General features: G+C 32.1%; 1 protein-coding gene across 1 annotated transcript in view; it reads left to right on the top strand.

The window, feature by feature from the left end:
- Positions 1–20,791, top strand: part of LOC145331579 (long-chain-fatty-acid--CoA ligase ACSBG2-like) — a 292,684-nt gene that overhangs the window by 253,662 nt on the left and 18,231 nt on the right. The window contains exons 2-6 of the mRNA XM_080176324.1: positions 4,611–4,719; positions 5,516–5,567; positions 11,667–11,750; positions 12,381–12,476; positions 18,392–18,491. Of these exons, the coding sequence (XP_080032450.1) occupies positions 4,628–4,719; positions 5,516–5,567; positions 11,667–11,750; positions 12,381–12,476; positions 18,392–18,491 (424 nt within the window). The 5' untranslated portion in view covers positions 4,611–4,627. The remainder of the gene's footprint in view (positions 1–4,610; positions 4,720–5,515; positions 5,568–11,666; positions 11,751–12,380; positions 12,477–18,391; positions 18,492–20,791) is intronic.

The following is a 20,791-nucleotide window of genomic DNA, read 5'->3' as shown; positions in this document are numbered from 1 at the left end:
CTTCTATCTTTGTAGCCCAATATATTGTTTAATGTTATATTACGACAATAAAATCTTTGTTTATATTGTACAGTAATATGCATTGTGTGAAGAAATATTTTTGTAAAAATATTTAACTTTTGAACCGTTGAACCAATATGTTCCTTCTTTACAGTGCTGCTCCTTATAGGTCCTAGAATGGTTTTATGCGATTTGATCCATATTCCTTCGAATATAGAGCCTCTAGATGCTAGGGGCGCAGCCGCTAGTTATTACATATTTATCAAAATTACATAACAGCAAAAACACAAATTATTCAAGATGCTTTTATGTTACTTACAAATATTTCAAAAATTGTTTTTACAAGAATTCTAATATTCATGATTCAATAGTTTAACGGAATCAGTAAAGTTTTTGCTTAAACTAAGTGTTTTTGTAATACCACCATATTATTCATCTTGTTTTTAGCATTTAACCCAGAGGGAGAGAGGGGACAATGGGTTGTTTATTACACTAGTCCCCAAAGTTTATAATAGCGTTTTATTATCCGTGTTGGCTTAACAACTTTCTGGACTTAGTTAATTTTGATTGACCGGTTCATTAAGTTAAGTGTTTAATCGTTTCAGCTACTAATTGTAATCTACATAAGGGGTAATTTTGTTTATCATCAGTGGGGATGTATATGATATCAACTTATCGACCATTGTCCTATCCCTTTAGATCCCTGATTTAATATGTTGTTCTTTTTATAAATATCCTGTTTGCCTTTAAGAATGACAACATCTATAAGTAGCGAAGCACAAAAAAGCTGGACATATGGACAAAGTGAGCAATAATGTTTAAAGGTTATAAAAAACGTAGAGAAAATGACCGACAGACTGAACGGACTAAGTAAGTTGTATACTGGATGCTTTTTGAAAAGGGATATTATATAATAAAAATATCAGTCTATATTAAACATCAGCCTAGAAAACTACATTTCCTTTATGGCATGAAGGACGGGCTGACAGTCAATGTAAATTATAGAGTAGATTCATTACTAAGAAAGTCTTATTTTTAAGTTAAACTATAGCGGCCTAGAAGCCTCTAGACGCACTTAAGGTGAGAGGTTGAACCCCCATTTTTAAGTTTTAAAAAGATAAGGTAAACAAGTGTTTTTATGGGCGGTTAGAGATAACCTCCCTAATAAGTGATAATAGTTAAAAACCTATCCTGAACCTATAAGAAGCTTCACTGTAAAGAAGAACCATATCAGTTCAGCGGTTAGCGAGATCCTTCGCTACAGAAAGAAATGCGTACAGTGCAATGTACAAATTGCTGTTAATTTCTTATAATTTTTGTGTAAAAACTCTGGACCTTTCGCCTTCATAATGAAGATTATTATTCTTTTGTTTTCGTTGTGCAAAATATGTTTAGATAAAAAAAACAAGGATTCGGACGGTTGAACATTTAATAGCAAGCTAGAGATTAAGAACAGGGATGGAGGTGACATTGGGCTGTTCGGACACTGGTCCGCAAAGTTTTATAATAATGGTTTCTTATTCGTTGGCTTAACAACTTTGGGCACTATTATTGAATTTTTATTGTTTGGTTAAAAAAGTTGAAGGTCCGAACGTTTCAACAAATAATTGTAATCTTCAGAAGGTGTAATTTTGTGTATCATCATTGGGGATGGATATCAATTTATAGGCCAATTTCATATCCTTTCGAATTTGATCCCTGGATGAAGAGGCATGGTCAAATTGTCTTATTTTAAAATATGATACCTATGCAAAATAAGCTAGAGTCAAATTAAACACAGTTTTTTTTTGTTGTAAAAAGTAATTAAATAAATTGTATCAAAACTACACAAAAAATAGATTTTTATAATTAACTTGAGTCCTAATCCTTATAGAAAGATATTAGCACACAAGATAAATTATGATATTAATATCATTTGAAAATAAATAAATAGAGCACATGTTTTCTTTTTTAAAAAATATTAAGACAACAAAGAATGTCTGAATTGTTACAAAATCAAATTTCTGTACAAAAACATGCATTTGTATAATTCTTTTTATTTAATCTTGGATGAAGGAAACCCAAATATCTATAATACAAAGTAGAATGATGTCTGTCCGTCCGTCCCTTAAGATCTCGGTAACCACTGAACCGATCGGATTCTACTCTTCAGGGAATATACCTTCTGGTCCTGTGGTGGTTTTAGGCTATTTTCTTGGGGGGTGTGACACCCCCAACCCCCCCAAAAACAAAAATCCCCCCACTATTTTTTTAAATTATTTAAAATAGTGGTGGAGTGGGACATCTAAAGAGTTTTTACGAATTTTGCGAATTCGCCATTTATTCGCGAAAATTTGCGATTTCTTAGCATTTTTTTCGGCTGGGTAGGTAATAAAAGATGTAATTTTACCACTTGGGGCAAAGCCCCTGGAGGCATGGGGCGAAGCCGCTAGTATATATATATAAAAGCCAAAGACAATCAACTAATTCAACTAATCAATAAGTCCCATACGAGTAAAATAATACGTGGAAGGAGGGTACATTGGGCTGTTTATTACACCAGTCCCCAAAGCTTTCTCTTTCGTAGCCTTAACAACTTGGGGGACTTTTTTAAAATTTTAATTAGTTGATTCATAAAGTTAATTGTCCAAACGTTTCAACCACTAATTTTAATCTACAGAAGGGGTAATTTCAAGAAAATGGAATTCATAACGTTAGTGAAAATGTAAATGTCCATTTTAAAGATTAATTATTGCTATGTAATATTAGTTTGAAAGGTAATGAAAGATATTTTTTGTAATAAAACATCTAATTGCGTGATTTGTAAATAATCTCTTCACCATTAAGCTTTTATCATATTGCCGGATAAAGGAATGATAAAGTTAACAAATTTTATAATTATATATACAGTAGGGTTGGGCCGGATACTTTTTGGGCCAGATTCCAGATTAGAAATCAGCCGGATATATGGTATATGGCCAACTGCGCATTCGGCAAATCACCGGATGTCCGACATTAGAAATCTTCCGGATATTTGAATACGGATAGTTTCAATATCCGGTATCAAACCGGATATCTGGCCCAATTGCTTGAAAATCAGCTGTAGGTTAGATACAATGATGATACACAAAATACCCCAATAACAATAAGTGATTGAAATGTTTGGATACTCTACTAAATGAACCAACCTATCAAAATTAAATGAAAGTTCCCAAGGATGTTAAACCAACGAATAAGAAAACATCACTGTAAGACTTTAGGGACTAGTGTAATAAAGAGTCCAATGTTTCCTCACTCCCTGACATAAATTTAAATGATGTACAACATAAAAGATATTTGTTGAGTAGCTTTGCTGTCTAATTACCAAGGAGGGAGGTGACAATTGGGCTATTTATTACACTAGTCCCCAAAGTTTTTATCAACTTTGGGGAGCTTTTGATGAATTAATTGATTTATTAATATGAGTGTCCAAACGTTTCAACCAAGAATTTAATCTACAGAAGGGGTGATTTTGTGTGCAATTAATTTATCAGCCATTGTCTTATCCTTTCAGATCCCTGTGTCTTAATTACATAATATAAAGGTAGAATGCTGTCATCCTTATTTGTTAATAAACCTTAATCTTCCTATATTAATTTTTCTCTATTTGTTTACGGATGTTATTAGTAGCGAAGCCTTTGTATAATTTGAATTCTCCGTAGGTCCGTCCGTCTGTGTTTCTCTGCTGTTATTAAGGATAGATGTAAGTTGTAAAGATATGCATGAACTATTTAACAAAAGGGTTGTTTATTACACGTCCCCACCGTTTTATAAAAATGTTTTCTTATTGGTTGGCTTAAGAGTTTTGCGGACTTTTTTTGAATTTTAATTGGTTGGTTTAATAAGTTGAGTGTTTAAACGTTTCAACCACTAATTTTAATCTACAGAAGTGTTGATTTTGTATATCATCATTAGGGATGTACACCAATTTATTTGCCATTGCCTTATCACTTTAGATTCCTGATTTAACTAACTTTGTCCGTCTGTCTATTGCACAGTAGGGAAATTTTTAAAAAAACTTAAATTTAATATTAACATTCTCGTCTGCTAATAGAGGTAACTGTCTGAAATATCTTGTTGATTCCCACAACTAAAGACCATCTGCTCTGAAACAAACTTTGTCTTACCACCAGTTTTGATATTTTGTACTTAATTGTTTATTTTTTTATAGCTTCGCTTTCTTATTGATGTTATCATCCTTGAATAATTTTCTTTTATTACATTCATTCATATGTAAATACCTATTTATTATTAAGAAAAGATTAATATTATTTTTAATCCTAATGATGGCTCCAGGCTTTCATAAGAAAGTCTCCCAAAGGCGATGTATTTTTTTGTGATAAACAATAAAAAAAAACATATAGCCTAAAACCATATTAAAAAAAACCTATATTTAGCTTCCTTAAAATGTAGCAATTAATCTGTTGAGTGGTTAGCCAAATCTTAACTGACAAACAAACACAAATATAACTACTTAATATTAACTAAGCATCTAGAGGCCTCTAGGGGCACGTAAAATGTTTTCTTTTTAATATGTTAAGATTAAGCTTTCCTGTAAAGGAGAATCATATTATATTGACATTTTTGCCTCAGTTTCAGACAAAACAAAATGAGTTCCATAGTGACGGCGACTCCTGCGGAAACAGGGTCCGAATATTCAGAGGATGCCTGCAGTATTGATATCACTGTTGGGCCAGACAGGTAAATAGAGGGATGGATAGATAGATAGATGGACCAACCCTTTGATTGCACAACCTTTGTCCTAGAAATTCTAACTGCGTATGGCAATGAGGTGCGACTGTTTTTGGGCCAAGACATTCCCCTTACTTTAGCTATTTATGTCGCGCACCTTATATAGCAGCAGTTGGAACCATTTTTAACGTGTTTAGTTATGAAACGGTGTCGGGCTGAAATCACCTCCCCGTTGACGAGCGGATGCGCTACGTGTTTAGCCGCGGTCGCGGGTTTTTAAATCAAATACTAGAAAGTGTCAATGAAAATTACAAAACCACAACAATTTGATATTCATCATGCTTTCTCTCATTTGGTTTCGTGTGAATATCATTAATTAAACTTCATACTCAGATATTCGTGTTTTCTATACATGGAGGGAGGGAGGGAGGGGACATTGGCCTGTTTAATACACAAGCCCCAAAGTTTTATACCTAATTACATTTTCTTATTTTTTTGGCTTAACAACTTTGGCGTTTCTTTTATTGAATTTTGATTAAGTTAAGTCTCAATTTGAGACTATCAAAACGTTTCAACCTTTATTTGTATTCTACAGAATGGGTATTTTTGTGTTTGATCATCTTAAAGGCTATTAACGACAAAATGGTAGAACATAAACATTTTCAGTTTAAATTTTTAACCGACAAAAGAAGACCTACAATTATTCTGGAATATTTCGCGTAGAAATATTTTTGGAGATAATCGTTTCAGGAACATTTTACCAAATTTTTAATCCTTGGTTGTGATTCACTAATTTTTGTTTCAGGGTTCTGGATGCTACCGAGTACACATCTACTGACCCTGCAGTCCCTGTTAAGGTTATTTTTTTAATTATTCTATTTCAACAATAAATGTATATGCATAGAGATGTTTAATCCAGACAACCAGTCCCCAAAGTTTTATAATAACATTTTCTTATTAGTTGGCTTAACAACATTGGAGCTTTTTATTGAACTATGTTAGGTTGGTTCATTAAGTTGAGTGTCCAAACGTTTTAAGCACTAATTCTAATCTGCATCCTTATTTATTTATTTCAACAATAAATATATAAGTATAGATGTATAATCCAGACTGCCTGGCCCAAGTGGGGGAGAACCTTTTCGACTGCTAGCAAATTGCTTTCCGTTCTTTTGTAGAGACTTGACTTTCCGATGCTATTAGATGATTTCAAAGACCCAATGCTAAATCCTATTGTCCTATTGTACTAAACTAGAAATTTAAAATTTAATAACTTAGAAAATTATAAAAGAATAGGAAAAAAAACAAACGGCAGTTTCCCTTAAAATGCTTTTTGTGCTCATACCCCCCCCCCCCCCGCTCTCTTAATTTAATATAAATTAAAAGAAAAAATTGAGGAAAGTTTGGGTTTGTTTATTGATTTAGGTCTTATTATTTAGGTTTATTAGGTTATATTGGGTACTGGGTAGACCCGTAGGGTTAGGGCTCTGCAGGTGTAGCCACGCTAAGATTAGGCATAGGGAAAAATTAAATTTTCAATTTATTTCAAAAATAAGAGAGGGGGTTCAGTGCTCGACAGGTACTTTAAGGGAAATCACCAAACACAAACAAACAATATTTGTTGTTGTTTACACAAATTTCATAATTCTCCGTAAATTTTGTTTTGTTTTTCATTTCCTTCCGCTAGTTGACACTAACCATATTTATGTTTCCACAATACAACAGATTTTTTAATTTTTATTTTAGCTACCTAATATTTTAGTTCTATTAGTTTTGTGAAAGAATTACAGGGATCTAAAGGGATAAGACATAGGCCGATAAATTGATGTACATCCCAAATGATGATACACAAAATTATCCCTTCTTTAGATTACAATTTGTAGTTGAAACGTTTAATAAAACAACCATTCAAAAATATAGGAATTAGGTCGTCAAATTTGTCAACAAACGAATAAGAATACATGGTTATATAACTTTGATGACTAGTGTAATAAACAGCTCATTGTCCTCAATCTCTCTGCATTTTTTAATGCTGTTATGTTTGAACACCAAACCATGAATATTTAAAGGCATTATTAAGTGTGTTATAATCTTAGGAGGGGGTGGGAAAACGGTGTTACAAAATAAATAAATTCTTTATAAAACAAGGATGACAATATCCATAAAAGCAAAGCTCTACATTTAGAAGGAAGGACAAACGAAAAATAACATAATAAGCAGAACATTAATTTGTAAGTCTAAATAAAATTGTTCATGAAGGGGGAGGTAGGTTGTGCTAAAATTCCGTAAAAGTGTGAGTTTTAAGGCTTAAAAACAGTAGCAGAACAATAAAATTTACTTTAACTTTAAAAAAATAATTTTATGTATAGTTCTTTTCAGTAAGGAATACATATATTTAATGAATATTATCGCTCTACTGTTTTTGAGCCTTAAAACTCACACCTTCACGAAATTTTAGCACAACCTACCTCCCCCTCCATTTCAAAATACAGTATGCTTACTTTCATTTTTAAAATTGATTATAGAGATGCCTTGGAAGTATAGTATAGTATTGTACCTTGTTGACCTAGGAATCATTATTCCAAAAATCAGCATGTTTTAAATGAATGTACGGACTTTCCTAAATCATACCTAGGTATATTTTATAGGAATCATAATGAAAAGTTTATTTACTATTTACGCTTTCTAAATCGTACCTAACTGTCACAGGAATCATTATGCAAAGTTTATTTGCCATTTTGTATCACTACATGTCCTGTTTTGTTTATTACAAGATTAATGAGAACTTTAACCAACATTTTCCCCAACTTTTTCCTTTTAGCTTCCATTTTATTTTATTTTTTGTCCTTTCCTCCATCATTTTTTCTTAGCCCCTTGTAGACGATTTTATGTTTTTTACCTATACAATTTTATTATAAAGATCCAGTGATAGGGATAAGACAATAGCCGATTAATTGATGTACATCCCCAATGAAGATACAAAAATTACCCCTTCTGCAGATTAAAAGTAGTGGGTGAAACGCTTGAACACAACTTAATGAATCAAACAGTCAAAATTCACTGAAGTCCCAAAAGTTGTTAAGCCAACGAATAAGAAAATGTTATTTTAAAACTTTGAGTATTAGTGTAATAAACAGCCCATTGCCCACCCCCCCCCCCCCCTCTCTTTCTCTCTCTGAGAAATTGATATATATTATTAGGTTTTAAAGTTTTTCTTCTTCAAAGTGTTAATTAAAAGATGAGAAAATTCTTTAAAAATGTTTGGTTAGAAAAATTGATCAATTAAAGAATTAAAATTCATTATGTTTTTCTTCTAGCTACTCTTTATATTAATTTTGCGTAACGGCATTTCAAAACAGTCATTTTAAAAAAATCTTTTTGTATAAAACAAAAAACTAGGTAAATATTTTAAACAATTGTTAATTTGTATCTAAAGGTTTTATTAATTAATCGTTAACTTTTTTACATCTATTCGACTAGGTTGCTTAATAATTTCATGGTTTTTCATTAGGTATTGATATTTTGTTTTGTTTTTAAATCTTAATTTTTTGAGAGGGGTAAAATGATGGGTTTCAAAGGTTTGAGGAGTTTCAATTTATTTTATTTTTTATTTTAGTGATTTCTCTCGGTAGTGGGGGGTACCCCCCCCCCCCCCCTAATAGTTATAAGCAGTCCCAGGACCCATGAGAAGCTACTCTGTAAAGGAGAACCATATTGGTTCAGCGGTTAGCGAGATCTTTCACACACTTTATTATAAGGATGTATGTATAATGATGAATATAATTTTCACAGGTCTACTATATTGTATGAAATTATGTTTTACTTCAACCACCACCACCTGTCCGTTAGTCACGTAATATTCATATACCCAGGGAGGGAGGGGACACTGGGCTGTTTTTTACACTAGTCCCAAAAGTTTTATAATAACATTTTCTTATTCGTTGGCTTAAAAAGTTGGAGACTTTTGATTAGTTGTTTCATTAAGTTGAGTGTCTAACTACTATTTGTAATCATTAGATATTTATTTTTATGACACACATAACAAATAATAATAATAACAGTATTATAATACAGGTATTAGATATTCATTTACAAACAATAAAATTGAATATGAATAAAAATTAAGAACAGATCAATCAGATAATAATTATGTACAGTGTCAAATGACTAAACAATCTCGTAATCTGCTTATGTCTTATCCCATTAGATCCCTGAGAATTTCGCTAAATCATGACCAGAAAATTAACATGTTATTTGTACTTACACTTGTTCTCAAGGGATCTAAAGGGATAATACAATGGCCGATAAATTGACGTACATCCCCAATGATGATACAAAAAGTTACCCCTTCTGTAGATTAAAATTAGTGGTTTAAACCCACCAATTGCAATTTACGTGGTTATTATTAAAGAGTAGCTACGTTGTTCATTGCGTAAATAAACAGAATAACACGAGATGCGCCTATTTCAATTATTTCATGGTTGACAGGGATAGGTAAATGGGATATTTATTATCTTCCATGTGTTTTAACATTTGATATGTGATATGTGATCCGGATCCTTGGACTTAAAAAAATGCAGAAAAAAGGGAAAAATTTATATACAATCTCAGACATTCTCTTGATGAGAGCCAATCTTTAAGGTTTAGGGTCAGACTTGAAAATTAAAAGTATTTTTGACTTCGAATTAAAGAATAAATATTTTCGAAAGGTTTGGTGATTTTATTTTTATTGTCAAGGATCCGGAACCGGATCCGGATCCGCTATGATCAAAATTTTGAGGATCCGGATCCGCAAAAAATCAATGCGGATCCGAAACCCTGGTTAGCGGCTACGCCCCCTAGAGGCCTTTAGGAGCGGGGAGAAGTCAAGCCCCAACTTTTAGTTTTAAAGAGGAAAACAAAAATAATCTTTTAGAGGCGATTTCTCTTGGAAGTGTGGTGGTACCCTCCCCAAAATACATATAAATCTTCCCAAGACCTATAAAAAGCTATAATGTAAAGGAGAAACATATCAGTTCAGCAGTTAGCGAGATCCTTAAGACTGACAGACAGACATTCTGTTACTTTTATATGAAGATTGTCCTATCCAGTATCCCTGATTTATTTAGAACTATGACACAATTTTTGTAGAGACATTACTTTTTTTCAGGGAGAGAGGGGACATTGGGCTGTTAAGTACACTAGTCTCCAAAGTTTTATAAAAAACGTTTTATTGATCGTTGGCTCACAACTTTGGGGACTTGATTGGTTGGTTTATTAAGTTGAGTATCGAAACGTTTTAACCACTTATTTTTATCTACACAAGAGGTACTTTTGTGAATTATCATTGAGGATGTACATTAATGTATCAGCCATTGTCTTATCCCTTTAGATCCCTGACTTTTTCAGAATTTTTCTCAGAACTGTTTATTTTAATGAAACAAACTAAAGTGAAAAAGCTCATATGTTTAAATTAGGAACATTTAGAATATAAATAGGTAGGTAGTTTAAATTAAAAGAAAATTAATTTATTTTCGGGGCTATGAAAGGATTTTTTATTTGGATTATTTCAATTGAAAGAAAGACTTGAGTTGATTTTTTCCCCTTTTCGTTTGGACAGCCTCCTTTATGAGAAATCTAAAGGGATAGTTCTACGAAGTGTATTTAAAGAGTTAAGGTACTTAGAGTAGTGAACTTTTATATGTCTTAGTAGAATATATTAGGCATTGGATAGATATGATTATATGTTGAAAGAATTTTTAACATTGACCAGACCAAACTTTTTTTATTTGACAATATCTAAAAAAGTTAAAGTGATTTGCCACATAAATTACATGAGAATGGTCTATTTTTTCCAAATATGTATAGACAAAACACCAATATGAGAGAATCTTTTTCCACATATTTCACAAGAGTTATAAAAAAATTGAACAGGGGTTCCCCTTGGGACAAGTTACTTAAAAAACATAAAAAATAACGTCCGGTTCATTATAGGACAGGTTTTCTAGAGATTCTTTTTAAAAAAATAAAGAAAATCGTCCGGTTTACTTACAATATACACATTATCTCACGCGGAAATACAAACTAACCATACAACATATATATATATATATAAAGACCATTCTCATGTAATTTATGTTGCAAATCACTACCTTTTTTTAGATATTGTCAAATAAAAAAAAGTTCGGTCAGGTCAATATTAAAATTCTTTATCACAATCATATCAATTTAATGCCTAATATATTCTACTAAGACATATAAAAAGATCACTACTCTAAGTACTATGCTAAATATTTTATTGGTCATTCTTTATTGTTATGTGTATTTTGTTGTATAAAAAGTTTGAAGTTCTATTAACTAGTAAATGCTATCTAAAGTTGTATTTATGACAAAAAAAGTTTTTTATATATAACATGCAACGAAGTTGAAAATAAAAATGAAAAACTAATTTTTTAAGGAAAATCCCTGGTCAAATCTTTTAATTTTAATCAATAACTTTATATTATCTATGCACTACTACGTTATTTAAAATAGAAAAAACTTACAGTTCACTTTTTTTTTTAATGCACTTCGTGAAACTATTCCTTTATAATAATTTAAGTCTATACATTATTTCAGACCTAAATTGGCATATACACTTATTTCCGCCGGACTTTGCTAACCTTAGTAAATATAAAATTATTTGTTTTGTTGCATTAAGTTGTCATACCTTTTGGACTATTTTGTTCTCGGTTTAAGGATTTATGTAGGGATAAGACAATGGCCGATAAATTTATGTACATCTCATTCTCCAATGATTATACACAAAATTACCCATATCTGTAGATTTGAATTATTGATTGAACCAATGAACACTCAAATGAATAAGTCCTCAAATTGGTAGCCAACGGATAAAAAAAACTTTGGGGACTAGTGTAACAAACACCCCATTGTCCCATCTCTCTCGCGATTTATGTCACATCTTATTTTATTATTTTTAGTTATGGATGCCAGAGGAAGGTAGTGACGAAGATTTAAGAAGACCAATCTCTGTACCATCTCTTCTTAAAAGAACTGCCTCTAAGGTAGATAGATAAATTGATAGTTAGATAGATAGAAACAGTATAGGTAGATAGATAGATATAAATTGTTATTAAAAGGGATTAAGAAGACCAATCTGTGTCCCATCTCTTCTTAAAAGAACTGCCTTCAAGGTAGATAGGTAGATAAATAGATAGAAATAATTTTGGATAGATTGATAGATATATATCTCTTCTATAATGAACTGCCTCTAAGGTAGATAGATAGATAGAAACAGTTATAGATAGATTCTGATTTAGGACATATTTACATTTTTAGGTCTTGATTATAGAAAAGCTTCGCTCATAACATTGTACTATGTTCTCCTATGAATCAGTATTCTAAAAATAGGAAATAATATCACATAAGAAGTTGTTGTCAAAAAAGTTTTTAAAAATCAGCATGTTATAAATGGATGTGCGGACTTTCTTGTAACGATTTCAGAGCTGCAACACTTTCTAAAGGGAACCTAATTGTTATAGGACTCATCATGCAAACTTTGAAATCGAAAGGACAATTCTAACATGTATAAATAAGCTAACCTTGACGGACAGACGGACGTGCGGTAGGATGAACATACAGACGGACCCTAAAAAATAAAAAAGCATTGGTTTCAAAAAGATACTTTGTCCTAGGCACCAGATCAAACAGCGCTGTGTGTTAAACGTGGAGGTACCTGGGTAAAATGGACGTACAGCCAGTACCTAGAGGATGTTAATATTGTTGCCAAGGTAAGTGTGTACCAACTAATCATATTGGACTTGGACAAGTATGTTCATTAGAAGCGAAGCTCTGTGCGTTGATTAGGATAATTGTGGTGTCAGTTAGAAGCCAGGGATGGAGGGGATATTGGGCTATTTATTACAATAGTTCACAAATTTTTATAATAATTAGGGATGGCAATCCGTCAAATTTTTTAACCGGATTCAGATTCTTACAAGAATCCGTCCAAAAAAATGGCGGTTTCCCGTCAGATTCCGGATCCGGATTCTAGCAATATCTTTTTTAAAAATTTATGTGCTACATATGTCCTAAAAAATAATGTTCTTGGTGTTCTCTATAATTCACTTCCGAGAATCGAACCAGATTTAAAAGATTTTATATATAATGATGATAATCTTTGACTTCAAAAAGGGGGAGTTGAAAGAAAAAAAACACAAGACGCTAACTTTAGCCTACCAATTAAGAATCCGAATCAGCTATTAAAAAACGGATTTCGGATTCGGACTCCAAAATTTACCAAAAATTGGGCGGATTCGGATACGGATACGGATTGCCAACCCTTATAACAATGTTTTCTTATTTGTTGGCTTAACAACCTTGGGGACATTTATTGAATTTTGATTGGGTGGTTAATTTAGTTCAGTGTCCAAACGTTTCAACCACCAATTGTAATTTTGTGAATCCTCATTGAAGATATACTTCAATTTATCGGCCATTTTTTATCCCTTTAGATCTAATTAATAAGGAAAACTGGCAAAATATATTTTTTAGCTAATCCTGATTAAATCCTAAACTTCTTGTGATTCTTATAATTGATGCTAATATCAAAGTTTTATAATCTATTTATATAAAACATGGATACAGTTTTTTATTTAGTTCTTATTTTTTTGATTATAGCAGGGAGTGAGGTGATATTGTACTGTAAATTACACTGGTCCCAAAATTTTGATTTTTTGCTCGTTAGCTTAAATACTTAGTCAAAACTTTTTATCTACCTGCAGAAGAAGTAATTTTGTAAATCATCATATATTAGATTGTTGTCCATTGTTTTAGATCCCTTAAGATACCTGATGAATAGGCAATAGGGGGGGTGTAATATTTTCTAAGGGCTATTCATCTTGGGAAGGTGGTGAATTTCATGGGTGTGAAAATGACAGCAAAACAGTGTTTATGACATAGTAAAGGTGTAATTTTGACAGTGGATAAAAAAATATTGCCAAAAATACAGCTAAAAACGAAATTGACAAAAACACACCCACTTTTTGTCAAAAACACAGTGGTTGTATTTTTGCTAGTGGTAAAAGTGGCAGCACCCCTCCCAAAATAGTTATAATCGTTCCCAGGAATAATGAGAAGCTACATTTTAAAGGAGAACCATATTAGTTCAGCGGTTAGCAAGACAGACACACACACAAAGATCCTGTTACTTTAATATATAAGGCTAGTTTGCAGAACGTTTATATCCAGTTTTTTTACTACAACAAAGAATATCACGTGTAGTAAAGCCATATGATGTGATAATTATCCATCCCAACAATGGATATAATATATACGTGGATATATTGACAGGGGAAAATTTATCGCTGATGTATGTTGCTAATGTGAACTTTATTTATTGGCAAGTTCGTTTATTAAGAAGGATTGGATGGGGGTATCATTATTTTAGCCAGCTTCGAGCATTACTTTATTAGAGTACATAAAAATCTGGTGCAACATCCAAGTTCCAACTTTATAATATTGCATGCCTTTTTATACTTTATTATATTCCGAGAGAAAAGATTTATGATTCTAACAAGGATACTAATTTTGTTTATAAAGCTAGTGATCTTCTATGATTACAAACTAATTTGGGGGGGGGCTAAATCACCCCTTTACTCCCCCCCCCCTCATTGAACATCCTTGACCTAATGTTTATATAAAAGTAAAAAAATCTAAAATTTAAATTTGGCCGGAATTGGCTCCCCTCCCACGCCACTTCAAGTGCCCCTAGAGGCCTCTAGTAATAATACCAAATTATTTTAGGTAAAACAATTTCCACGCATAAAGGCCCAAATTACAGATAATACCTATTGTTCCAATCAATTTTGTTATCCTTGTCTAAGATAAAATCTAGATGTTTCTAAATCGTATTCCATTATTTTTGACGTAAATTATTATTTTTCATCTCATTAATGTGATGCAAATATATCTGATTAAGCAAGCTCTCAGGGATCTAAAGGGATAAGACAATTGCCGATAAATTGATTTGCATTCATTCCCGATAATGATATACAAAATTATCCCTTTTTAGAATTAGATTACATTAGTGGTTGAAACGTTTTAACACTTAACTTCATAAATAGTTCAATCAAAATTCAATAAAAGTCTCAAAAGTTGGTGAGCTAAAGAATAAAAACATTATTTTCAAACTTTGGGAACTAGTGAAATAAACAGCCCAATATCCCCTCCCAACCTGGTTATATTACCATCAAAAAATAAATAAAATATCCCATCAAATTAAATCTGTACGTATTTGAAAGTTACTCACGTTTTATTTTGAATTGTAAAAAAAAGAAAATAGAGCAGGGAGGGAAGGGGACATTGGGCTGTTTATTACACTGGTCTCCAAAGTTTTATAATAACGTTTTCTTATTCGTTACTTCAACAGCTTTGGGGACTTTAATTAAATTTTGAATGGATGGTTCATTACCTAAGTATAGTGTCCAAATTTTTCAAATATTAATTGTAATTTACAAAAGGGGTTATTTTATGTAACATGATTGTGGATGTACCTCAATTTACGGCTCTTGTCTTATCCCTTTAGATCCCTGGAAAAAGAGAGCAGTGTATTATAAAACTTATTTTACATTTTGCAAATCTTTTCATGAAATTAAAAATATTAATCAGGGAATTATAAAAGTTGTAATTCATTTCAGTTTGTTTAAATGTGTTTAATAAGGAGGGGGGGGGGGGGTTGACACATTTGCGTAAACCGTGTGTAAATATATGCTTTATCTTTAAACTGAGAGGATAGGTTATTAGGGATAAAATCATTCTTATGTGATAAATTTTCCCAATTTAAAAGATTTTTGGGATAGGCCTCCAGGTTTAGGTGCTGCAGGCGAGTTAGAGATTAACTTATAAAACAAAATATGCATCTTTTATCTTCAAATATGTAAATAAGTATAACATTTCAACATTTTTATATTTGAAGATAAAAGAGGCATATTTTGTTTTATAATTTGACTTGTAACTCTCAAAATTTGTGTTTTTAACCTGTCCAGAGACCACCTGGATCCAGGAGGCCTAATCCAAATTTTTTTTAAATAGAAAAACTACATCCCAAAAGGAAACTTTTGTGAAATAACCTATCCTCTCACTCCAAAGACAAAGCCTATAATCACTGTTAACGCAAAAGTGTTAGAACTCCCCCCCCCCCCCCTTGATTTTATATATTACTAGCAATTACGCCCCTTGGCTTTAGGGCTCCGTAAGAGGCAAAGTGGGCCTATTGAAATAGTCTAAAAGCGTCCGGATGGGCCCAAGGCCCAAATCTGATAACAATATGGCCTAAAACCATCACAGGAGCTATGTGAAGCTTACCTAAAATAGATTACACAATCGGTTCAGTAGTTATTGAGATCTTAAGCTTCAGACAAAAAAATGTACTAAAAAAATACTGATAGGAAGCATATCAGGCGGATCAAATCCAGTTTAATGACCATGAAAAGCTTAAATCTGAAGTAAATAAAGCTAAAAAGGAGGGCTGGATAGACAATGATACAGCTTCATGGCTTGTAACAGAGGAGCCAAAGCCAGGTAGATTGTATGGCTTGATCAAAGATCATGTAGCTCCTGAGAAATGGCCGCCAGGTACCACTGTACCTCCCCTCAGGCCAGTAGAGTCAGCAAGTGGCACCACTTTTGAGAATGCAAGCCATTTCGTGGATATTCATTCTAATCATCTGGTTAAATCCTTGCCATCATATTGGGAGGATACACCAGATATGCTAAGGCACTTTAAGCAGGAGAATCTGAAAGGGCCGCAGCCTCCAGGTTCTAATCCTGTGACTCTAGATGTGTCAAGTCTGTATACCAATATTCCCTTAGACGAGGGAATAAATATATTTGGTAAATTTTTAGAAACAAGAAGTGATAAAAGTGTTCCAACTTCATTCTTAATTACTCTTTTAACCCTAGTGCTAACATGTAATGTGCTTGTTTTTAATAATAAGTATTATTTACAACTTATTGGGACAGCAATAGGCAGGCGTGTTGCTCCTACTTTTGCTTGTTTATTCATGGGTGCCATCGAATGTTTGATGCTAACATCATGGAAAGGCATCAAACCACACCTTTACAAACGATATATTGATGATATTTTTTTCTTTTGGACTTGCACTGAGCAACAACTTTTAAAGTTTATTGAACATTTGAACAATTTTCATCCTTATCTTAAATTTAAAGCTTCTTACAATTTCGAGACCAAATCTGTAGAATTTTTAGACACTGTGATATCAATTGATAAAAATGGTTATATTAAAACTGATTTATTTGTTAAACCTGGCAAAAAATGTTCTTATTTGCTTACATCTTCTTGTCACCCTAGTCATATAACTGAAAATATTCCTTATTCATTAGCTTTGAGATTAAAACGCATTTGTAGTGATAATTTAGATTTTGTAAAACAATTAGATACTTTAAAAGAATTACTTTTGACCCGTGGATACAAACCAAATTACATTTTAAAAGCTTTTGAACGTGTTTCTGCAATTGATAGGTCAACTGCCTTGAAAAAAGTTGAGAAGAAAATTGTAAACCGCCCAATTCTTAGTTTACAATATGATCCACAGTTGCCACATATTTCAAATATTTTGTTTAAATTCTGGAAGGTCATGACACAAAACCCTTTATAAAAAAAGATTTTTCCAGAGCCACCAATGGTGTGCTGGACAAAACCAAAAAATTTAAGAGAATTTCTCATAAGAGCAAAGTTGCCAAAAAGTTTAGTTCCAAAAAGACCTTCCAGAAATAAGATAGGTTCTAAACATTGTGGTAATGATTGTATGTTATGTAAATTTTCACCTAAATTTGTTAACAACATTGTATCTTCTGTAACAAAAGAAACTATTCCTATTTTATCTAATTTGACTTGTAACTCGGAAAATATTATATATTGTATAACTTGTACTAAAGATAATGGAACATGTAAATCTCATCCACAATATATTGGACAAACAGGACGTAAAGCAGTGGATAGATTCAGAGAACCCAAAAATTCAATTAAACAAAACTCTGTAAAAACTGTAGGACAACATTTTTCACAAAATGGCCACAACCCTTGCCATTTACAATTTGTTCCTTTTGAGCAACTTAAAAGTAATAATCCTTGGATAAGATTAGCACGAGAAAAATTTTATATTAGAAAATTTGAACCATTGTTAAATCGTAGAACTTGATTCAAAATGCAGTTGCAATTGTTTTTTAAAAATGTTTTTTTTTTTTCAAACTATACCCTTCCCTTTCTCTCTCTTATAACACAGCCAGTTTGACCGCTTCTCCTTTATTTGTTGTTTAGTTGTGTTAAAGTAAAGATCTAAACAGTAGCTGTGAATTTAAAATTTTATTTTTTATGATATATTTTAACATTTTGACTATTTTTGTATAATTCTTAATGCTTTTTTTCATTTATTTATGTTGTTGTTTTCTATTCCAGATGCGATTGATAATGAAGATTTTTTTCTTTGAAATATATTTCGTTATGAAGCAGCAGTAGTTACTAATTTATAAATGTTATGGTTGAGATAGATTTATAACTGTTAAAAGTGGATATATTTTAGGCCTTTATAAAGCTTGGCTTATCCCCTCGCAACGGAGTTGGTATTATTGGCTTCAATTCTCCAGAATGTCCAAACATTTCAACCACTAATTTTAATCTTTTTAGGCCTTTATAAAGCTTGGATTATCCCCCCGCAACGGAGTCGGTATTATTGGCTTCAATTCTCCAGAATGGTTTTTCTCAGATCTAGGCGCTGTTTTCGCAGGTATGTAATAGTTATTTTCCACGGATATTAAAATGAAATGTTATAAGATAAAAAAAAGTTTTATTATCCCCAAGATGCTACACCCTCCCAGGTTTTTCTAGACGCTGTTTTCGCAGGTATGTAAGTTCTTTTCCAGTATGACTTTGAAACCAATTTAAATTAGTAACCGCTGGATTAGACCTGTTTGTTTCTCAGTCATCCTAAAAAAAATATGTATAGCATCGTATTACAGACAATTTTCCACGAATATTAAAACAAGAATCATAAGTTTGATATCATTATTATTTGATTCTTTATTTGCCTTTATCATTTACATACAAAGATTACATTAAAAGTATAACAATATTAATTTAAAACTCATTTAAAATATTCAAGTTGGGTAAAAATTGTTTATGTACACATATATAAAAGAATATCATTTCAAAATTACATTGGTTAAATAAAAAAGATTTTTTACAATCTGTGACATTCCCTTCGTTCAGTCATATTTTAATTCCTCAGATTATAATGGATCACATTTAAGGTGTGATTGGCAGACTGAATAAAGAAAGGAGGGGCAGGGACAGTTTTATTAAGAGCAGAATGCTCTAAAACTGTTAAGTACAAGGGTCGCCAGAGGATGAATTAAGGATAATTTTCGACTGGTCCCTTACCTTATTATTGCCCCTATAACTCAAGTCACAGATCCTGGGCAGGGACAGTTTTATTAAGAGCAGAATGCTCTAACATTGTTAGGTACAAGGGTCGCCAGAGGATAATTTTCGACTGGTCCCTTACCTTGGTATTGCCCCTATAACTCAAGTCACAGATCCTGTGGTATTCCCCTAGCCCAGTCATCAATAAAGCCTCCAAAAAAAAATAGTGTATCACATATAAGATGTGTTTAGCAGACTGAATTAAGATGAGAGGGGCAGGGACAGGTATTCTGATAATAGACAGCTCTGACCCTGTTAGGTTTAAGAGTCGCCAGAGGATCATTATCGACTGGTCCCTTACCTAGGTATTTACCCTGTATAGCATACTTGAGCTGACTAACCGACAGAGTAGAAATAAATTTTATCCAGGGTCAAATTGTATTGTTGTTAATTTTTCATATCCTAGCTTATAACTTTTATTTTTAAGCAAAAATTTCCTTTGAAAGGAAATGAATTCAAGTAGATTTGAATTTAATGGAAGCTTTTTTTTCAGTCTTGACTGAAAGATGAAAAATAACACAAGAATAATTTTGATATTCAATACAGTTATGAGGTTACTGGTGAGCGTTTTTGGAACTCCTACTAACAGCCAGCTTGACTCAAAATTATGTTCAATATTTTGTAGAAGGTTTGTGAAGTAGTTGGCAGTAATACTAGTGGTGACAGGACAGTCCAGATAAAAGTGCTGGGCAGTTTCTTTGGGTGCGGGTAGATTCCTGTCCAGTCTACAAAGTGTACATTCTGGAGACTCTGGCCTAAAATTAGCGATATTGGCATTAAAATAGTGAAAATTGTTTATTGATTTAAACGAGAAATCTCTTATGTTTATAGGAATAAAGGACAAATTCCAAACTTTTTGCCATTTACGCTCTCTCTCTATGTCAAATTCTCTGATTTTCGCCCAGTTATACCTATTTAAATAAGTCTTACACTTTTCTATCCTCTGTTCATCATTTGATAAGAAGTAACGAAAATGTTTTGACTTTACTTTTGGCTTTAAAAACAGGGAACTAATTTTAGTTTGGGGTTTTGAAAGTTTACACCTATATATAGCAATATTGTGCTGAACAAATCCCCTAAGTCTCAGATATTCCATGTAATTAAAATTGACCTTTGATTTGATGTTAAAGTTTCTATAATCTAGACATACATTATCAGTATTTAAAAGGTCTCCAAAGCAAATTAACTTAATATCATTTTCATAACGTAACCATGTTGTTTCTGTAAAAATAGCCCTGCTTACCATTTGTTTATCACTATTACAAAAATAATCATTTTTAAAAATTCTCATGTCTTTTATATTGTCATGTTTTAGCCAAAATGAATTTGAAAATATTGTATATGATTCAATAATTCTTGATAAAATGGGATTAATATTCTTATCTAATTTTTCATAAAAATAAAATGGATCATTTGCTTGGCATCTTGTATTTTTTAATTCTGAAGACCAAGTATCAACTATGGATAAAGATTTTTTATACATTAAAATATCTAGAGATCGTAAAAAATCTGTTACTTTTGGTATTCCTAAACCTCCATTTTCGGCACTTGAAAAGATTTTGGATTTAGCTATTGGTCTACTTTGACATAAGAAAGAAATAATAA

The sequence above is a fragment of the Acartia tonsa genome, chromosome 11, assembly GCF_053477335.1.
Source record: "Acartia tonsa isolate MP-2025a chromosome 11, ASM5347733v1, whole genome shotgun sequence".
In the NCBI taxonomy this organism is placed as follows: Eukaryota; Metazoa; Arthropoda; class Copepoda; order Calanoida; family Acartiidae; genus Acartia; species Acartia tonsa.
The sequence above is the reverse complement of the archived record's forward strand: the minus strand, read 5'-3'. Positions and strand labels throughout refer to the sequence as shown.